Source organism: Carcharodon carcharias, chromosome 21, assembly GCF_017639515.1.
Source record: "Carcharodon carcharias isolate sCarCar2 chromosome 21, sCarCar2.pri, whole genome shotgun sequence".
NCBI classification, from domain to species: domain Eukaryota; kingdom Metazoa; phylum Chordata; class Chondrichthyes; order Lamniformes; family Lamnidae; genus Carcharodon; species Carcharodon carcharias.
In genome coordinates, this window is record NC_054487.1 from 39,887,797 (window position 1) to 39,907,176 (window position 19,380).

Consider the following 19,380-nt stretch of genomic DNA (forward strand, 5'->3'; position numbering starts at 1 on the left):
TGTTCAAGCCTTGGACCTATATTGAATTATCTGTAGCCTTTGGTTCCTTGTTATTTTCTCCATGGCAAAAGCTTGGCCAATGAGAGTCTATTTGCCAACCAATCAGCACTCTTTTCTCCTGTAGTATAAATTGCTGTGATCATGTGAAATTTGGCATTCTTGCATTTGTCCTGATGAGTGCGAGACGAAAAGCATGGGACCATGTGTCTCTTTTCAGCAACATCTGAAAGTGACAAGTACAAAAGAAAAAATAACGCAGATGTTAACAAAATGAATAAAGGGAGAAAACTCAAAGCATTTCATGAGAAAAAAACATTATGATTAATAACAAAATGAATAACATTTATCCAAATTGAACATGAAGTGTTTACTTCGCTAAGCAGCAAAGCAAGTTATGTAGTTATAAGCTTACATGTATTCATCAGTCTATGTCATTAAGTTTTATGATAAAACAATAGTCTTCCTTAATTACATCCTTCTCTTTAGATATTCCATAAAATAGTACACTGTGTGAAATAGTTAACAGCGGATAATGATGCATTTGTTCAGAAAACAAAATCCAGCCACAAGGGCATCCTAAAACTGTGTGCAGGAGTGTTATGGAGATGTTAATAAAGCCAGATTATTCCAGTCTGTTTCTTCACAGAAGAATGAGCTTTTGGTTTTCATTGCTAAATCTAGTCATACCCATACTGAAACTTGGGCTGAATATTTGCACATGAAGTTCTGTAGTTGTGTTTTTTCTAAAAGAAAACACTGCTGTTAGTTCATTAAAAAAAGGAAATATGATTAAATTCATTCTCGGTAAAGCTGGGCTATTGTCATGCACATCAAATGTTAAAGGTCCTCAGCTCCTGCAACAACAGTATCAAATATTTGGTAGTATGTCTTCTGTTCTGAGCCGTCACTGACATAATAGGACTTGATGCAGCATTCCAGCCAGGGGCAGTCATCTGCGGGCACATGGATTACAAAGCCTCTTTAGTATGATCAAAGCAGATTTAATAAAAGTATGTTACTTATTAAGTTTTTTATTTAATAAAAGTCTTTTATTAGATAGACAGAACCCAGATTTCTGGCTGGCCGATCAAAAAACAAAATATATTTTTTTTGAATTCTGGCCTTTAATTTCAAGAAGCATTGTTACAGCTTCAGGGGCAGAGAGGAGGGGGAGGGCGTGGGAGAGGAAGGGGAGGGAGCAGGAGAGGAGGGCCAGGGAGCGAGAGAGGCGGGCCAGGGAATGGGAGAGGCAAGGTGGGAGAGGAGGGGTCATGTGTTATCGGGAGAGGGGAATTGGACGGGGGAAAGGGAATGGAATAGGTGACATCAAAAGCATGGGTGGGAGAGAAAGGGAAAGGGTTGGGTAAGAAAGGAAGGGAGGCAAGTGGGTGTAAGTGAATGACTAACAACATAATATTCCACAATGTAATACTCCTCTAGCCATGATTTCTTTTCATTACTCTGGCTAAAAACCAGACAGAGTAATGCCACACAAATTAACATCACAAGCAGGCACTGGTAGACTCGGATGTTCAATATTGATATACGACCAATTACAAAAACATTGAAAAAAATAAGAGTTCATGCATTCTGGGTGAGAAAGTGTGATATTATTTAAATATTGCTGTAAGATTTCTACACTGCGGCCTTGGGGCCTTGATGAAATCAGGAATGCAAGTTTCTTACAACCAAAAGAGGATTTTGGAATAAAGTCTAGGTTTCAGTGATATTTTTCATTGTTTAATGTTAGTATGATTTAAAAGGTTTTCAATGTGTGAAGTAATTGTGCCCAGTGGTTGATAATCTGATGGTTAGAATAGACAGCAGGTCTGAAACAGCATCCCAGAAGTGCCTGTGCAATTAGCCCTGAGCTGTACTGTTCCTATGGTTCTGTAAATCCACACATAGGTGTTAAAAACTCTACTGAGGTTGGTGACAGCAAGATGTGTGACATGCTGGGTTGTAACCATTTCCCTAGGCATGTTCACTACAGTGGAAATTATTTAATGAGCAATGTGTTCCCATCTTTCAGACAATCGAAGTTTGACAGAGTAGACATAGGGAAGTTAAATTTAAGACAGTTATTAATAAATTTCGTAGAGTATTCATGAGAAGTGTATAAAATAATAGAGTGGATAGTGACACCATAATCCCCATCGTCAAGGGGTTTATAACCAGGGGCATAGATTTAGGGTAAGAGCTTTAGAGGGGTTCAAGGGGAAACCTTTTTACTCAGAAGGTGTTATGTTCTCCTTCTCTTTGACATAACGTGCCAATCATACAAAAGGATTGGTGAAACAATAATGTGGGTTCTTTCTTTGAAGATAAAGCTATATGCAGATAACTGTCACTAGGAGGCTAAGTATAGTATCTCTAATCTCTACCCCGCTACTTGCATACTGACTACAAGTCATGGGACAGATGCATCCCAACCTGTCGAGATGGGGTGAGGATCAACAGCAATTCAAAGTACACTTCCCCTAAAGGTGCATGCACATCATATCACAACGGAAGGTGGAAGAGATTTGGAACTCACGATCTGAAAGGGTGACAGAGGCATATATCAAATTGAAATGGTGTAACCTACAGGGCTACGTGTGAAGAGCTGGAAAACAGAATTAGGCTGGATGGCTATTCGTTGGCCAGCAAAGACGCGATAGACCAAATGATCTCATTCCATGCTGTGAACTTCTACCCAGAGAGTGATTGGAATGCAGAACCTGTTACCAGAGGGAGTGGATAAGATGAATAGCACAGATGAACTCAAGGAAGCACATGGGGCAAAAAGTTAAACACACGGGGGAGAAAGGAACAGAAAGATCTGTTGATGGGGTCAGATGAAAAGAGGGGGCAGGAAGCTCATGTGGAACAACAGTTGGGCTGAATGGCCTGTTTCTGTATTCTAAGTACTTTGATCTCCACTACTTTTCAGACTGTCAACAGTTGATTTCCTATTTCCAAACCATCAGGTATCAGTTGCCCACCAGATATCTCTCCTTCCTTCCTGTTGATGCTGACTCCTTTTCCTTCCTGTGTTGCAGTTCCAGAGGCAAGCACCCATGCTCTGGAAATGTGCCCAAGCATTTATTATTTGCAAGTGACCTTTAATCGGGAATGTGGACAGCTATTTGATTGCAGGAGACATTTCAGCAGAGCTCATGTAGCACCCACATAGTGGAGCTGAAAACTTGGCCCATTTTCTTCTCATTAACTGGGGAGCTGAGTCTAGTGGCAGCCATCCTACCACCAGGGGAGACAGTGGCATAGTGGTAATCCCCACTGGACTAGTAATCCGAAGGCCTAGGCTCATATTCGGAGGGAGCGGGGGGTCGGTGGGGGGGGGGTTCAAATCCCACCATGGCAGCTGGTGGAATTCAAGTTCAATTTATAAATCTGGAATTAAAGCCAGTCTCAATAATGATAATCATTGATTATCGTAAACTAATGTCCTACAGGGAAGGAAATCTGTTGTCCTTACCTAGTCTGGCCTACATGTGACTCCAGACTCACAGCAATGTGGTTGACTGTTAACTGCGCCCTGAAGTGGCCCAGCAAGCCACTCAGCTCAAGGGCAATTGGGAACGAGCAACAAATGCTGGCCTTGCCAGCAATGCCCATATCTCATGAAATAATAAAGGAGAAAAAAAATCTTAAGATAATTAATTCAGCCTAGACCAAGGACTCAAGCCTCCCTAGGAGTCATAAATTTGTTGAGTTGTTGGATGAATTAAAATGTTATTAATTTAGTGAGACAGTTCTCCCCTTCCTCACCATTTTCTTATTCCCCATTCTTATACGTTTTACCCTAACAGGCCCAGGCAAGCAGGTCACTCGGTGCTAGTTGGGAAGAACATTAGTGCAGCACATTGCTCCTACTTCGTTGTCTTTCACTGTCTTCCACCCCGTGACCTCCCTCTCAGTAGGGAGGTTTAAGCATTCTGGGTGGAGGGTTTCACATCGTAGGAGTCAATTGTACTCCTTTCAACTGATACATGCAGCTCACCACCACCCCATCCCCCCAACCCACCCCACCTGATCGTTTTCATCATGTAGGGAACTGTCTGTTGCCATGACACTCAGTACTGCTGGGAAACAGCATGGTTCACCCACAGAGGGCCACTGAGTTTGAATGATTATTAAAGACAGGCTTTTAACTAGAAATTTTTTAAAAATGTATCAACTTCTTTTCCTCCACCTCTTTACTGACACTGATGCCTTCTGATTATTGAATTCAACAACTGTGTACCTCCCTCTAATTCTTCAGGCTATATTAACTTTCTAATATGCTCACTGCTCTGCACAGAGCATCTTTAATCTGCTTTTCTTCCTCAGACCTTTTCTTGCATAAAAGAGTGCTTCAGGACTTGTCAGTTTTCCCTCTTCACCAGCCTCTTTTCTATCACATTCCTCCCTTGTACTGGAGAAAAAAAGGTAATGACTGACTGAAATTGTACCCAGTACAATGGAGATATACAGATAGCAGTCACAAGGGTTTAACATCATGTTTAAACAGTGATTACAGTAATCACTTTACTTGCCAGGCACTTGCTTCATGTAACATCTTCAGGCGTGACAAATTATGGAGCACAGCAGCTTTAGTATCATTTTATTTGATAAGGGGAGGTGAGGAGATGGTCTATTCCCTTCATGAATAAGCTGCGAGTTGTCCAAAATGATGCTGCATTGTGAGCTTGCTGCAATATTTTCAGCAGTTATCCTTGCAATTATCACATCTACATCGCCATGTAAAGGCTGCACAGTTCAAACATCCCAAAAATGGAATTGCAGGTAGAGTTTACAAAAAATGCTACAAGTCGCCATTGTGGAGTGTATTTAACATGGTTAAAGATCCCAATGTGCTTAACAAAAGTGATACCATTAAAAACAGGAGATATCAGGACAGATGGCCAGAAGTTTAAGCAAATAGGTAGGGTTTAAGGAGATCTTAAAAGAAGAGAGACGTGGAGAGGCTTTAGGGAGAGAATTCCAGAGCTTACGTCCAAGTGTGCCATAAGTATGGTGCTGGAGCAGTTAAAATCGGATATGTGAAAGAGGTCAGAATTGGTGGAGGGCAGAGATCTCAAAGGCTTGTAGGGTGGAGAGATCAGGAGGGGCAAGGGCATGGGGAGATTTGAAAAGCAAGTTCAGAATTTTAAAATCGAGGCATTCGTGGACAGGCCAACATAGGTCAGTGAGCTCAGGGGCGATTATTGATCAGGAGCTGCCAATTTTTTCTGTTTATTTTTTCTGCAGCCGATATGTGCAGATACATGATACTTCATGAATTTGATGATAACGTCCCCATCGAATTATTAATGATTACAACTGGGTAATGAATCACCAGGAACCATCAGTGTAATTCTAACACTTTAAATTGGATTGTGTTGAAACACTGCCTTCTTTGAAGTGCCAAGCATCCACAGCAAAACAAGCGCAAATCAGACTGAAAACATCCAGCTTTCCCTTGTGTAGATTATTTAAAATGAAAATACTCTGTAGCTTGTTACCTTTACTTGCCCTTGGTGGACACAATGTGTCCATTATTCTTGTTAGCTTTTCCTGAAGTGCATTGTCGATCACAACATCAGCTGCAGAAATCCCAAAGAATCTTTCCTGAAGGGATGGATGAACGAGAATTAACTGGGCTCCTGTTACCTGCTGAATTCTCAGTTTAATTATCAACAAAATTAAAAAGAAACATGACTTCTATCTATCTCAAAGCTAACAACTAGCAACTTTAAAACTGTCCAGATTCTGTATCAGCCTCAGCATACACCGAAGCCACAGATGTTCGAAGCTGTCACTTATCGTTACTGATTGACTCTCAGGATGTAGCAGAAAATGCTAATAAGCAAGCAAAAAGCAAGTTTCAAACCAGATGTCTGAATTTCCTAAGGAATTGTCTGCTTCCTAGCAAGCAAGAAAATGCCTATTAAATGTTATGAGGAAACTAGCTAAACTGATGAGTCAGTGAGATGAGCCGTAGAGCCACTGTCCAGACTCGTCTTGCCAATGGACCAACATAGGTCTGGATGAGATGATGCAGCCTGACGATGTGCAGCTCTCTCCCATTCGAATCAAATACACATGCAAATCAGGATGATCATCCTTCTATCATCTGTCATCCGTTATCTAGCTGTCACAAGTCCTGTGGTGATGGGTGAGCGATGTAGTAGCAGGTGTGGATTCACTGGGAGCTGTAGCTGCGAACCTGCACACACGCCACTCAGGGAGCAGAAGTTGGACTCGGCAGCTCCTGGGCCACTGAGCAGCCTTTTCAGGATCACACAGCTCATCTTCCTAGTTTGAGGAAGGGGTGAGAAAAGGTGCCCCAAACATTGTTTGCTTCACCTACTCTGGCCAGCAGGCTGCAGCTGGTGGGGATCCCACTGATGAGGTCATAAGCTGATGTCGCCAAAGAAAGTAAAGGTGATACCGATGACCACTGGTGCATGGAATATGCACACTGTTACGAGCAAGTGAGGACGAGTGAACCAGCTCTCCTCTATTCGGCCTCCTTGGTTGGTCATGATAAAGGTTTTTCAATTTCTTTTCCCCGTGGATGCCTTTTCCAAATCCAGATGTACTTTTTACTATCTATGCAGTTAACAATAAGGAGCCAGTTAATCAGGTTTGCATGTTTAAAGAAAGGGCAAGTTTATTAGCCACTAAACCTGAGAAAAAAATAAAATTTGTGATGTTACACACACACACAGAGGTATCAGAAGTAAGGAAAGTTAGAGTCCAAATAAAAAGTTAAAAGAATATATGATTAAGTCCTTTGTTTGTCCTTGAGGCATAGATTGTTGAACATTGCAGCTGTTTCAAGTTAGCTGGTTTTTTTAAAGTCCCAAAGTTGAACTGAAGTCCATGTAACTGCATTTGCTGGAGACAATTTCCTTTCTTTTAATACGTAATCCATTTTCCAGAAATTGTTGAATTTCTTCTGAGGTTCTTTCCGATGGAAATTCACCATCCCCTGTGAATGGATTTTTAGACTGTAGAGATAGGGCTTTACTTGACTTGAGGGAGAGACTGATAGAGAGAGAGACTGATAGAGAGAGAGGCAGAGGTAGATACAAAGTGAGAGAAAGAGAGAGAGAGAATGGCATAGACAGAGATAGACAGCAAGATTTAGAGAGAGAGAAATAGGGGGAGAGAGGCAGAGAGAGAGAGAGAGATAAAGTAAGAGACATAGGGAGAGAAAGAGACAGAGATGAAGAGGAAGTGAGACGGATAAAAAGAGAGAGGGAGTAAAAGAGAGAGTGAGAGGGAATGAGCGAGAGAGAGAGATTCCTCGCTGCTCCATTAGCAGCTCTTCCAGATTCCTCTGCTTCTGCCTAGCAAACCTGGTTCTTAAAGTCCTGCTTGTTGTATATTCCCAAGAAATTTGATTACCATGTCTGCTGTAGTCATTGTTGTAGAACAAGTAATCATATTTTGATGTTGCATCTCAGAAATCTTTGACACATTTCAAGATAGTAGAAACCAACAGAAGATGGAGGTCTTGCATCCTCCACAGGGTGTTTGAGTGTCTGTTGGCTGTATACCCTGGCTGGCTAGCAGTTCCCCATTGTCTTGATGGTCTCATGAAAGGTAAGCTCAAAGATGCAAATGACATATCCGTTCCTTTCAATAATTCTTTTTGAATTGGACCTTGACACCCCCATGATGTGACATTCCACGAACAACATGTCACAGCATGCCTGCAGTGCAATCCATATAGTAACTATTCAGAAGTGGCCAACTTACAATTCCAGACATCAGGTGACTTGTGTCAGCCATCTTTGGTCAGTGTCTTTTCTTGTATTCTTGTCCTCTTTAAACAGTTCAATATGCTTTCAGTTAGCTGGTGAAGTTACAGGTAGATCTCACTCAGGCACAATTTCCCATTGTCATGAAAAACACCCTCATGGACAACGCCACATCCTACAGGCCTGAGAGAACTGTTCTGGTAAGCAGAGAGGTAGCTAGGTACAATGTCCAGATTGCTGCCCTGTGAGACTTGCCTACCTGAGTCAGCTCAAAGAAATTGGTACAGGCTACACATTCTTTTGAAGCAGCCATGGAAAAGATGAATGGCACGGAGAAGGCACTGAATTTATCATGAACAACGCTGTCAGTAAGTTGACTTGCCTTCCCAAGGGTGCTGATGGTGCTTAAACTCCTCCTGAATGGCAACAGACAAGCAACTCTCATCAGTGTGTATGCCCCTATCATGTCCAACTCTGACAAAGTCGAGGTTAAATTCTATGATGACCCCCACTTCTTGATTGCCAAAGTCAGACAAACTTATCATTCTTGGTGACTTCAGCACATGAATTGATGCAGATCACCATGCATGGAAAAGGTCATCAGAATAATTGTGGTTGGCAGTTGTAACAGCAATGGTTTCCTCTTGCTCAAAATGTGTTTTGAGCATGAACTCAATCATCAACACAATTTTCCATCTCCCTCATCACAATACATATTGGATGCGCCATCATTCTATGCATTGGCATCTAATTGACTATGTCATCACCAGGCAGAGGGACAGGCAGGATGTGCGTGTAACAAAAGCTATGTGCGGCGCTGACTGCAGGTCTGACTACCGTCTTATCATTTCGAAGCTAGACATCAAGATCCAACCGTCTAGATGCCCCCAGGTCATGAAGGTTCAGAAGCATCTCAATGTCTCAAACTCAAACAGGCAGTCATGAAGGAATCTCTCTCAGAGAAACTCAAGAGATGGTGTATGGAGCACAAATGGACTCTCACTGCATTGAGGATGACTAGGTGACCTTCAGGGATATATTATTCCACTACTCTACCTCTCATAAGCATCAAGATTGGTTTGTTGAAAATAATGTGGTAATCCAGAAACTACTGGAGGAGAAACATGGCCTCTGCAAGGTTTCGTCAATGTCAAGTTATCACTTTTCTTCATACATATTTGTCTTGATTGACATGATTCTATAAAGTTGCCAGCAACAGGAGGCTTTATTCAGGACATCCTTTTCATGCCAGATCGATCAAAAAAACAATGCCACTGTCTGGTTCTCTCACCAGACCATCGTATCTTTCTACAATAAAGGCAAAATACTGCGGATGCTGGAAATCTGAAACAGAAAATGCTGGAAAAACTCAGCAGGCCTGGCAGCATCTGTGGAGAGACAAACAGAGTTAACGTTTGGAGTCCGTATGACCCTTCTTCAGAACAGGTATCTTTCTGGTATCTTTCTTCCGCTTCAAATATTTATCCACATTACCCTTAACGGGCTCTCAAACAACTATTTGCATGAAGGAATTTCTGAAGCTTTCTCCAATTTTATAGAAAAGCAGGTCCTTAGGCACTACATTTCAAAAACTAGACCGGATTTTCAACTTGACATCAGCAATCACCAAAAAATGTCTCTATTGGATTCGCTACATGTCACACGCGATTCTTAATTGACATCAGTCTTGTGACAAACAACCATTCTTACAACTGTGCACTTTTTGCTATTAGCTAAAGCTTTACAAGTGTTAAATAATCTTAACCAACCTCGCTCAAGCAGTTAGCAACTTGAGGGAAATTTGGGGATCAATCTTCTGGCTCTTTTTGTTGCATTCCCTCTACAAATTGGTTGACTCTGGGACAATACACATCAAATTGGGAAGGTGCAAAACCTCAGCCTAAAATGTCACCAATATTCCCACATTTTCTATAGAGAATGGTGATTTTTTTTATAGCTGACCATCTAAACAATGTCATTCTGAGTTCTACCATGGGGTTCTCATTATCCTTGAGCAATGCCAGAGGAGATCCACTAGTTGTAAAGAATTACACAGTAGCAACCTTATAAATTGGTTTAGATCCCATTATGTTTTTCAGAAAATAAACTGCAAATGGTGGCTTACCAGGAAAAGAGTTCTTACCATTGGCGGGTCTCATGAATACCTTGGCCATTTACTTAGAGCTTTGGACACCTCAGTCTAGATTGGAGTTTTGTCTTCCAGCTCCTACTGAGTGCTCTTACTTCTGCTTAGACTAATTTGGTTTCAGTTCTTTGGATTTACAGAATAGATTCAATGAGGAAGTTAATTTGGTTTATCCTCATTTGGAAAGGACTTAAAGGTTTCCCACAAACCAATCCAGTCTCCACCCTTCTCCTCCTAACCCACACTCTGTTTATCACTAGATCCCCTGGGAATCCATTCTACGTGTCGATAAATCATTGTTTGAGAATATAATTCAAGGAACATCTGTTAAATGTGCATCTTCCCAGCTTTAACTCATGTCCCCATGTCTCATGGTCAGTCTGGTTCGATGTTGTGTTCCAGGACTATCTGCTCTATAGTCATTACTTTTTGACAGAATTTTATGGTATTTCTGAGGTGATTTGAGGTCACCTCAATTTTTTTGATGCTGAGGATCAAACTCCTGGCTATTTTTATTGCATTCCCCTCACAAATTGGTTGACTCTGGGACAATACAGATTAAACTGGAATATGCAAAACCTCAGCCTAAAATGTCATTGATATTCCTGTATGTTGGGCAAAATTTTGCCCTCAGATGACATGCGGGCCCCACCGGCTTGGCGGCGGGCGGACAGCCGACCCCCGCCACTGAAATAGGGCCCGCAGCCATTTTAAGTGGGTGGGCCAATTAAGGCCCGCCCAACGGCATCCCCAACAGAAAGCACTATGCGCTTCCTGTGCCTGGGGGGGGGGGGATATCCTCATCTGTCAAAGTGCGCTGTTTCGCGCATGCACGCGGAAGAGCGCACTTCTCCCTAAGGAAAAGTCCTGTCTCAGTGAGAAGACCGTGGAAAAAAACTTTAAAAATAGAAACATTAAAAAATTATTAACATGTCCCCCTCATATGACAGTGTCACACGAGATGGGACATGTTAATAAAAAACATCTATAACTTTATTAATTTTTTACAAAAAGGACATGAAACCTCATCCGGCCAGTGGATGAAGTTTTATGAATAATGTGGAGCTTGTTGGGGCACCTGGCCTGCCCGCCAGCCTTAAGCTTGGACGGGCAGGGTCTTTAATTACTTTAATTAGCCTGTCAATGGCCTCAATTGACCATTGACAGGTCGGCGGGTGGACAGCTGATTTCGCTGACCACTCGCCTTCCTAAAAATTTAAATGGACGCTGGATGACATCGGGGATTCCTCCCGACATCATCCCGTGTCATTTTCCCCTCAGCGAGCGGGCCTCACCCCCAAATCGCCAAGGGGAAAATCCTGGCCATTGTATGGAGAATGGCAATTTTTTTTTTGTAGTTGACCATCTGGGCAGAGTCATTGAGTTCTATCACTGTATCATATCAACATGAACTCATGGCACCAATGTTTAAAAAAGTATACCCAATGAATATAAATAATGACTGATGACAGAGGTTTACAGGTTATAGTCTAAACTGTTGAAACCTCATAATTTCCACCATCATCTGATTACCGCAACTAGATTAGAGCTTTAGAACTCACTCTCTCACTAACCCAGTTTCCCCTCTATGATAAAGTGTCCATATTATACTGGTCTTTTGTTAATTTTTAAAAGGAAGTGGTACTTTCAAAACAAAATAGCGTCCGTGGTACAAGTTCCTGTCAACGCTTCAGGAAGCAACAAGGGCTGGGAGGGGAATCAAAGGTTGACTTACCGCCTCATCCCAAAGCAATGCATCAAGTGATCCCGATCCATCATCAAGCACAAACCTCATGACAAAGACATAACGTAGAAGCTGAATGCCTAAAACTGGTGCAAGGAAAGCATGTTAATGTGTAATAAAGTCACTGCAACAGGTATGTTAGGCCCCACAGGACACTCTCTGATTGTGAATGTGGCCACAGCTATGAGAGGGGTGATGAAGAGAACTCTTTTTAGTCAGCAAGTTATGATGATCTGGACTGTACTGCTTGAAAAGATAACAGAAGCAGATTCGATAATAACATTAAAAAATAGAATTGGACATATACTTGAAAAGGAAAGAAAAGCAGGGCTAAGGTGAAGAGCAGGGGTGTGGGACTCATCAGTTGTATTTTTTCTCTCCAAAGAGCTGGCACAGGTCTGATGGGCCGAACAGTCTCCTTCTCTGTTGCAAGATTATATGATTCTAATTGTCCAAACATCATCTTGACCTTTGAAGGAAGGACTGAAGTTCCAATGCAGGAAGAATTCAAATGCAGTCATAGTACACTGTGGTACGTGACTTTAACATATAATCTATATTTGATATTTATTACCTCTTGCTCCAGAAAAATAATGTTTAGAACACTATGCCCCATGTATGAGAAGGAATCTGCCCCTAACTCACTGATCGCCATTAAAATAGTGTTAAAACTGAACAATCACTGGGCAGAGTAATTAAAGCTGAATAATTTATCATTTTGCAGCATCTCAAAACTATGGATCACTCCCTCTTACAATAACCAGATTGTAAAACTCAAACTTAATATCACTGAACCAACACCACTTTTCAATCTTGGCCAGGTCCTGCATTATGGGTTTTATATCATTTCCTCTATGTAAAAAAAAAAATTCTCTGGAAATACAGACTTGAGGAGGTAACATTACATGTTTAATACAGCAAGCATATCATGAACACCAAAACAGTAACAATAATTTGCACTTATTTAGCGCCTTTAATGTAGCGGAAACATTCAAAGATGCTTCACAGGAAAGTTATGAAATAAAGTCTGATACCCAGCCACAAGAAGAAATATCATGACCAGTGACCAAATACTCAGTGAAGCAGCTTGGATTTTAGGAGTGTCTTAAAGGATGAGAGGTATAGGGAGGGAATTCTAGAGCTTAGGGGCCAGGGAGCTGAATGCATGGCTGTCAGTAGTTAAAAATAGGGTTGCACAGGAGGCCAGAATTGGAGGAGCTCAGAGAACTCGGAGGGTTGCAGGGCTGGAGGAGGTTACAAAGATCTGGAGGGATGAGACCATGGATGGATTTGAAAACAGGGTCAAGAATTTTAAAATTGAGGCAATGTTAGACTGGAAGCCAGTTAGGTCAACAGTGATGATTGAACAGGACTTGGTGTGAGTTAGGGTGGAGGCAGCTAAGTTTTGAATGAGTTTAAGTTTACAGAGGGCAGATAATGGGAAGCTGGGCAGAAAAGTATTGGAATAGTCAAGTTTAAAGGTAATGAAGGCACGGATTAGGGTTTCAACAGGAGTGAGTTGAATCAAGATATAGACGGGTGATGTTACAAGATGGAAGTAGGTCATCTTATTGATTAAGCAGATACTCACAGTCAAATATGATGCCAGGTCTGCAAACAGTCTGGTTCCACCTCAGACAGTGAGCAGGGAGAGGATTAAAGTTGGTGGTTAATTCTACTGCACAATTACAGAATAACTTTTTGTGCTCTAAAATGATTCCAAAACAACTTGCAGTGTGATGTGGGGGCATAAAGTCTGCTAGAAAATAATAAAGCTTACCTTCGGCTATTACTGACGACTCCCATGATCCTGTTAGAGACAGGGGTTGAAGAGCATTCACTGGTTGAGGGTCAGAACAATGCTTGCATCTGGAGAAAAAAGAATCACCATTTAGGAAGCAAGCTGGGAACCAAATTTCCCCATCTCCTTTGCGTCATTTAATAGCTTTTAACATTCCATTCCTTTGAACAACACATTATCTTTTTTCTATTACGAATTAGAACCTAACAAGATATACAACAGCTACACGGCAGTTTTGACATTTAAATTATATTTAAATATAAGCTAGAACTTTAAAAAAAAACTTTGCTTAGTCAATGCAGTATTACTGGATTGAGTATATTAGTTTATGCATGTGTTGCTCATCCTAAAAGGTGAAGATGACCATGTTCATCATCTGCAGTGCTGTAGGGTTCTGGTAGGTACATGCAATGAGTTTGAAAGACATGCCTTTGCAATTTGAATGCCTCTGTTAAAACAATGGCCAAAAGAATGTGATCGTGTTCATACGTTAATATCGCAATACACATTCACCCTATAATTTCTTTGGTTTTTCTACAATGAATGGGTTATAGTTGTGAATTTTGATAAGCACACAACTGGCTTACCAAGATATGCTCTGCAGATATCTAGATCACTGTAAACTGCAAACAACATTGGACACGATGCACAACAGCCCATTTAATCTATTAAATAAATGACTTGTGGACATGTGGCAGTGATCACAAGACAGGAAGAAAGTGTGTAAGATATTGATGAGAAAGAAACTGTAAAGTAAATGGATAGGTATAAAGTATGGAATGATTCATTCCTGGAAAATTTCAGCCAATCAAGATAAGGGGACAATGACTGAAATGTTTTTAGTTGGTTTAAAATGCGAGGCAATCAAAAAGACTTGCAATCTGTGCTAAGGGCACTTTTAACGTGATACGTGATGTTGAGAGTCTCTCAGGTGACTTCACTGTTCTGGCTCCCAATATGACTTTGTTCTATATATTAGGTGTAGTTGGGCAACCATTGAGAGGACCAGACAAACGTATGATTTGTCTGAATTACCCAGCTTGAAATGGGTCCCAGGTGACATGTCAGTGCTCTGCCTCTGAATGATGGAAAAGAAACTGCAGAACACAAACTGTTCACTCACCAACCAATTGCCATTCTGAGAAGGGGAATTTAGGCAAAGTTAATCTAATGATGGTTCCCATTGCCTCTGCAGCCTAGATTTGGTGCAGCTCAATAGAGTAAGCCTTTGCAAAGAGACGAGGGAACTGATTACACGGGGCAAGGTGCTAATTGTATGAGGGAACTTTCTCTTTCCATGTATGTGGAATAATGTCATGTTTCAGATGGACAATTAGTTGGGACACAACCTTTTTGTTGGAGGTTGGGGGGAATTGAAATTATGTATCTTATTGGATAAGGAACATAGTCAGCACAACCTGAAAATGGTTCAACCATTGTTTTTTTCCCCCTTTAAGCCCTCTTCTTCTAAAGGACAAAAATAAACTGATGTGATGCGTGAGGAGGTTGAAGTCCAGAGAAGCTGCTAGGATAAAGCAAAGAAGCCAAGCTTCAACAAGAATTACCCATAATGCCATTTCCTATCTTGTATCAGGAATGGAATGGAAAGATCATTCAAAGTCAGGTACTTGGTCCTGGAAGTGGTAGGAATGACCCTCCCAAATCTCTTGGAGAGTCGGCACAGCTCATTTAGAGATACTCCTTTAAAAAAAAACAGACAATGTAACTCAACAATACAAGCAGTTCAAAATTCATTGTAGTGTGGTCATTGAACATAATCTCAACATAACTCAATACCATGTTTATTGTCTATCTGCAGAAGTGAATTCATTCAAATATGCATTCCTGGCTTGGGTAGGTTTTCAGTTTTCTCTTGCATTTCATTGTCTTCTTTAAATTACAGTAACAGTGGACACATAACAGGCCCACTCTGACTGGGACAAACTAGCTGATCTATGGTTCAATGTTATCAATTCCATTAATACCAGTAAAAGTATGGAACTGGAGGAATGCTTTTTTATCTCAAAATCGAGCAAAAGTGCAAGAATACTTGCTGCAAACGCATGGCTAATATGCTTCCCATTTGTGCTTTGGGCTGCTAATAAAGTTACACCTTTTCATAAATAAAAATATAAATGGAGAGCTGCTAGGCTTTCATTAAAAGCAATCTTTGTCAGTGATACAGTTTGCAAAATACAAACACTGGCTGTAAGAACGTCAAAGCTGACAGGTGCAGATGGACCAGAACATTTAGTGAGTGACTCCAGACTCTAGTGACGATTTCAGGGTTTCTTATTGAAGACAGGCATGAAACTCATTTCTTCAGGAAGAGCAATGGGGTCAACTGTGGGGCCTTATGAATTATTGATGGTGAAGCCTTGCAATTTTTTTTTGGTTTCTCCAATAATTTCCTTGCTTGTGGTCAGCTAAACTTTGGCAACTCTCTATAATACCTCACACCTCCCAGTGGCAATTCTTAATCCACAAAACCATCATTGAAGCCATCAAAGCCAAGGACAACCCAATGTCAAGTGGCAGCAGTTAATGGATTTAAAATAAGGACCTTGGCTGATAACACTTTTTGTGATGGAAAGTGCAGAGCTTAACTCTGGAATTGAATGTACCCGTCTTCTCGCACAGTGTGATCTAGATATATAGAAGTCTTTTGAGCTTTGTGACAGCATGCTAGTGTCAAAACAAATACTACCTGATGGTTTACATTTGCTTAGCAATGCTGCTCTGCACTTACACTAATAGTGTACTGCAAAAATTCTACCTTCCACCAGAATTGTGGAGTGTTCTGGAGTTCTTTGCACTTTATCTGTCTTCACAAAACGAACAGTGATCTGGCGCCGTCTTTGATCTTCAGCCTCCCATGTAGTTGTTTGGTACCACAGAGTGTCATGTGACTGGGTATCAGGGTCAACAGTCATAGAATCAGGACTGTAAACATCTTGCAAAAAACTGCTAATGTGATCATCACTTGGAATCTCCTTCCTGAAAAATGAACCCATGGGAAGCAGTGAGCACAGATCCATCGTAGTTACGCACAGTAACCAGTCATCATGTTTCAAATCAAGATTGAAGCCCACATGTCACAGGTAAGATAAGCAACAGCAAAATACCTCCCTTAAAGAGTCTTCAGGAAGGAATTCCAATACCTTATCTTTCCTGCAGCCATTATACGATGAGCCACATCCAATTCTTTAAACTGGGGAGGGTATCTCAGGTTAGAAATCCATGAAGAAGTCTATACTTTTTAGTCTTAGTTTTATAGTATTAGAATTAAAATTTGGAAGATTGAATTAATACTTCACCCCTTCATTTAGGGGGAATCCTTATATAACAGTAGGGTAAATATGCCTGAGGCATGGCTTAGATTTTTTTTTAAATTGGTGTTCCTGTTCTATAACAATCCAGTTTTAAGTCAAACAACTTCAGTCACTTTTGAGTATAAGCAATTCTTTCTTATCAGGACATGTAGTCAAACTATATTATTCACCCATCTCACTAAAAGTAAAAAATAAAAATAAAAAATAAAGGTCATGCAGCACTAGATCAAAGAAAATTAGAAATCATGCCTGTGCCAGGGAATAGTGAAAGTACCAACATACATACATAGAAACATACGAATTAGGAGCAGGAGTAGGCTACTCGGCCCCTCAAGACTGCTTTGCCATTCAATAAGGTCACGGCTGATCTGATTGTAACCTCAACTCCACATTCCTGCCTAACCCCAATAACCTTTCACCCCCTTGCTTATCAAAAATCTATCTACCACTGCCTTAAAAATATTCAAAGACTCTTCTTCCACTGTCTTTCAAGGGAGAGAGTTCCAAAGGCTCACAGCCCTCAGAGAAAAAAATCCTCACCACTGTCTTAAATGAGCAACACCTTATTTTTAAACAGTGACCCCTAGCTCTAGCAATGCAGGCTGTAAGGAAGAGGTGGCAGACACCTCCTTAACTTTCTTTCCATTGACAGACATTCACTCTAGATGCTTCTAGACCTAGATATCCCCAACTCACCTAAAATAGATAGCCACCCCCCAACTCTCCTAGCTGTAAATTTAATTTTATCTGTTGGAGCGTGTAATAGTGATGAATTACTGTCAGCAATGTTATAGTGTAATGCCTTTATGAACATATACTATCAAGCCTCTGCTTTCCACTATTTTGGTATAGATGTTAATACAGTTTGTGACATAAATATAAGTTACTATTGGTAACTCAATAAAATCTAACATTAGAAAAGAACTAGAAGACAATCAGTTGCTCACAAACCAATTAACTAATCGTTTCCAAACATGCATCTCCGTAGTAATTCTTTGGCTGTTAACCAATTGGATGGTGTTAGACCCATACCCTCCCTAATGGTTAAGCACTGGCTCCCATTCAGCTTGTGTAAATTCAAGTCTATCTTTGCAAAGCAATTTAACCTGGGCTGTGGTTGAAAGCAAGGGGTATGGCACAGAACAGCATCTTTCCATGGTTGATCACACAGTTGATCACACATGGTTCATTTTGGGTTAATCCTGCTGGGATGGGGGTTGAGGGCTAAAAAGATATTAATGGATCCTAAAGATAAAAACAAAAAACTGCGGATGCTGGAAATCCAAAACATTAATGGATCCTGTTTGCTGCATATGGACATTCGAAAAAGGGGCAGAGCTCTCAGGCTGGGGATGGTGGGATTAGTGTATTCCATGTCTGGGATATCTTGTGTAGACTGCGGAAGAAGCAGGCTTGATGGATTAAATGGTAATTGCTTTTTTCAAGGTGCTCTTATGCTCAGCTAATGGCAGATTATTTTGTCAAAGATAAACTCACTCTTCATTGAGCTCCTTTATGCACCAACTTCATTTTAAACCTATGCTTTCCTTTATCACCATAGGCTTAGTTTCCCATTCTATTTTTCTGTGCACGTCTAGTCAGAGAACTGTAGCAACAACCTGTCAGGTACTTACAGTGAACGGCACTTGGGACAATAAAGTTTCACTGACTGGTGAAGAACTTTGGGCTCATAATTCACCAGCTTAGCTCTAATGCGGTTTTTCTGAGGTGGTGTTTGGTCTAAGACTTCTTGAAGTGAGGTTGTTCTGATGTGTTGATGAGCTGTGAGCACTGCAACAAAGAGTTTTTGAGAGCGCCATGAATGAAGGTTGAAAAGGTAGAAGGAAGACATCAGAAACAACAGAAGTACAGGAGGATGACAAATCTTCCAGTGTCATAACCACTTGTTAAGCAGAAACAGTGGTAATGTTAAGGATCTTAAAGGGACTGGAAAATTTGAAGCTTTGGCAACTCCTTTCAATGTACTTCTGTATCTCCCCTGGAATCAGCAACTCTGGCTCAGCTTTCAGCCTCCCCTATTTCTCCACCAAAATGAACGTAGCTAACACAGAACACTGCACAGCCCTGCCCCCTAACTGTAGTAGTTGAGAATGAAGGAAAACCAAAATCACAAGGTCACACAACTGAGTTTCAGATGAAAACGGCCTTGGGCCCAATGGATCTCATCCGTTCTTTCTTCTCAAGCTGTGGCTGACACTGGCAAAGTGAAACATATTGCCCATCTTTTGATGCTCTGATGAAGGCCACTTTATGGTCAGCCACACACTGTGGAGTCAGGTATAGGCCAAACCAGGTAGGATTTCATGATATTAATGAAAATGTTGCTGTTCAGGACAATCTGATAGCTTTAATCCCCATTTTTACCAGAATTATTGGTTGCAATTTAATAACTTGGCATTGGGGGATTGGAATACTTGATCACTCACGTGACAATGATGACAGCATAGCCACTTCCAAAATTCCCATCTTTCCACTACATTATCCTATTGTTTTTAATTAGGTTCCATTCTCCGGGCCTAAACCAAACTTCATGATAACATATTCCAGCTGCTGATCAGACTCCTGGTAAGGAAATACATCCC

General features: G+C 41.0%; 1 protein-coding gene across 10 annotated transcripts in view; it reads right to left on the reverse strand.

Moving 5' to 3' along the window:
• Positions 1–297: 297 nt before the first annotated feature.
• pot1 (protection of telomeres 1 homolog) overlaps positions 298–19,380 on the reverse strand; it is a 350,815-nt gene continuing 331,732 nt past the window's right edge. For all 10 annotated transcript variants that reach the window (XM_041216484.1, XM_041216483.1, XM_041216491.1 and 7 more), the window contains 7 exons: positions 18,412–18,568; positions 16,222–16,442; positions 15,011–15,146; positions 13,425–13,513; positions 11,636–11,730; positions 5,508–5,613; positions 298–953 (listed from right to left, as the gene is read on the reverse strand). In XM_041216484.1, the coding sequence (XP_041072418.1) occupies positions 838–953; positions 5,508–5,613; positions 11,636–11,730; positions 13,425–13,513; positions 15,011–15,146; positions 16,222–16,442; positions 18,412–18,568 (920 nt within the window). In that variant the 3' untranslated portion in view covers positions 298–837. The remainder of the gene's footprint in view (positions 954–5,507; positions 5,614–11,635; positions 11,731–13,424; positions 13,514–15,010; positions 15,147–16,221; positions 16,443–18,411; positions 18,569–19,380) is intronic.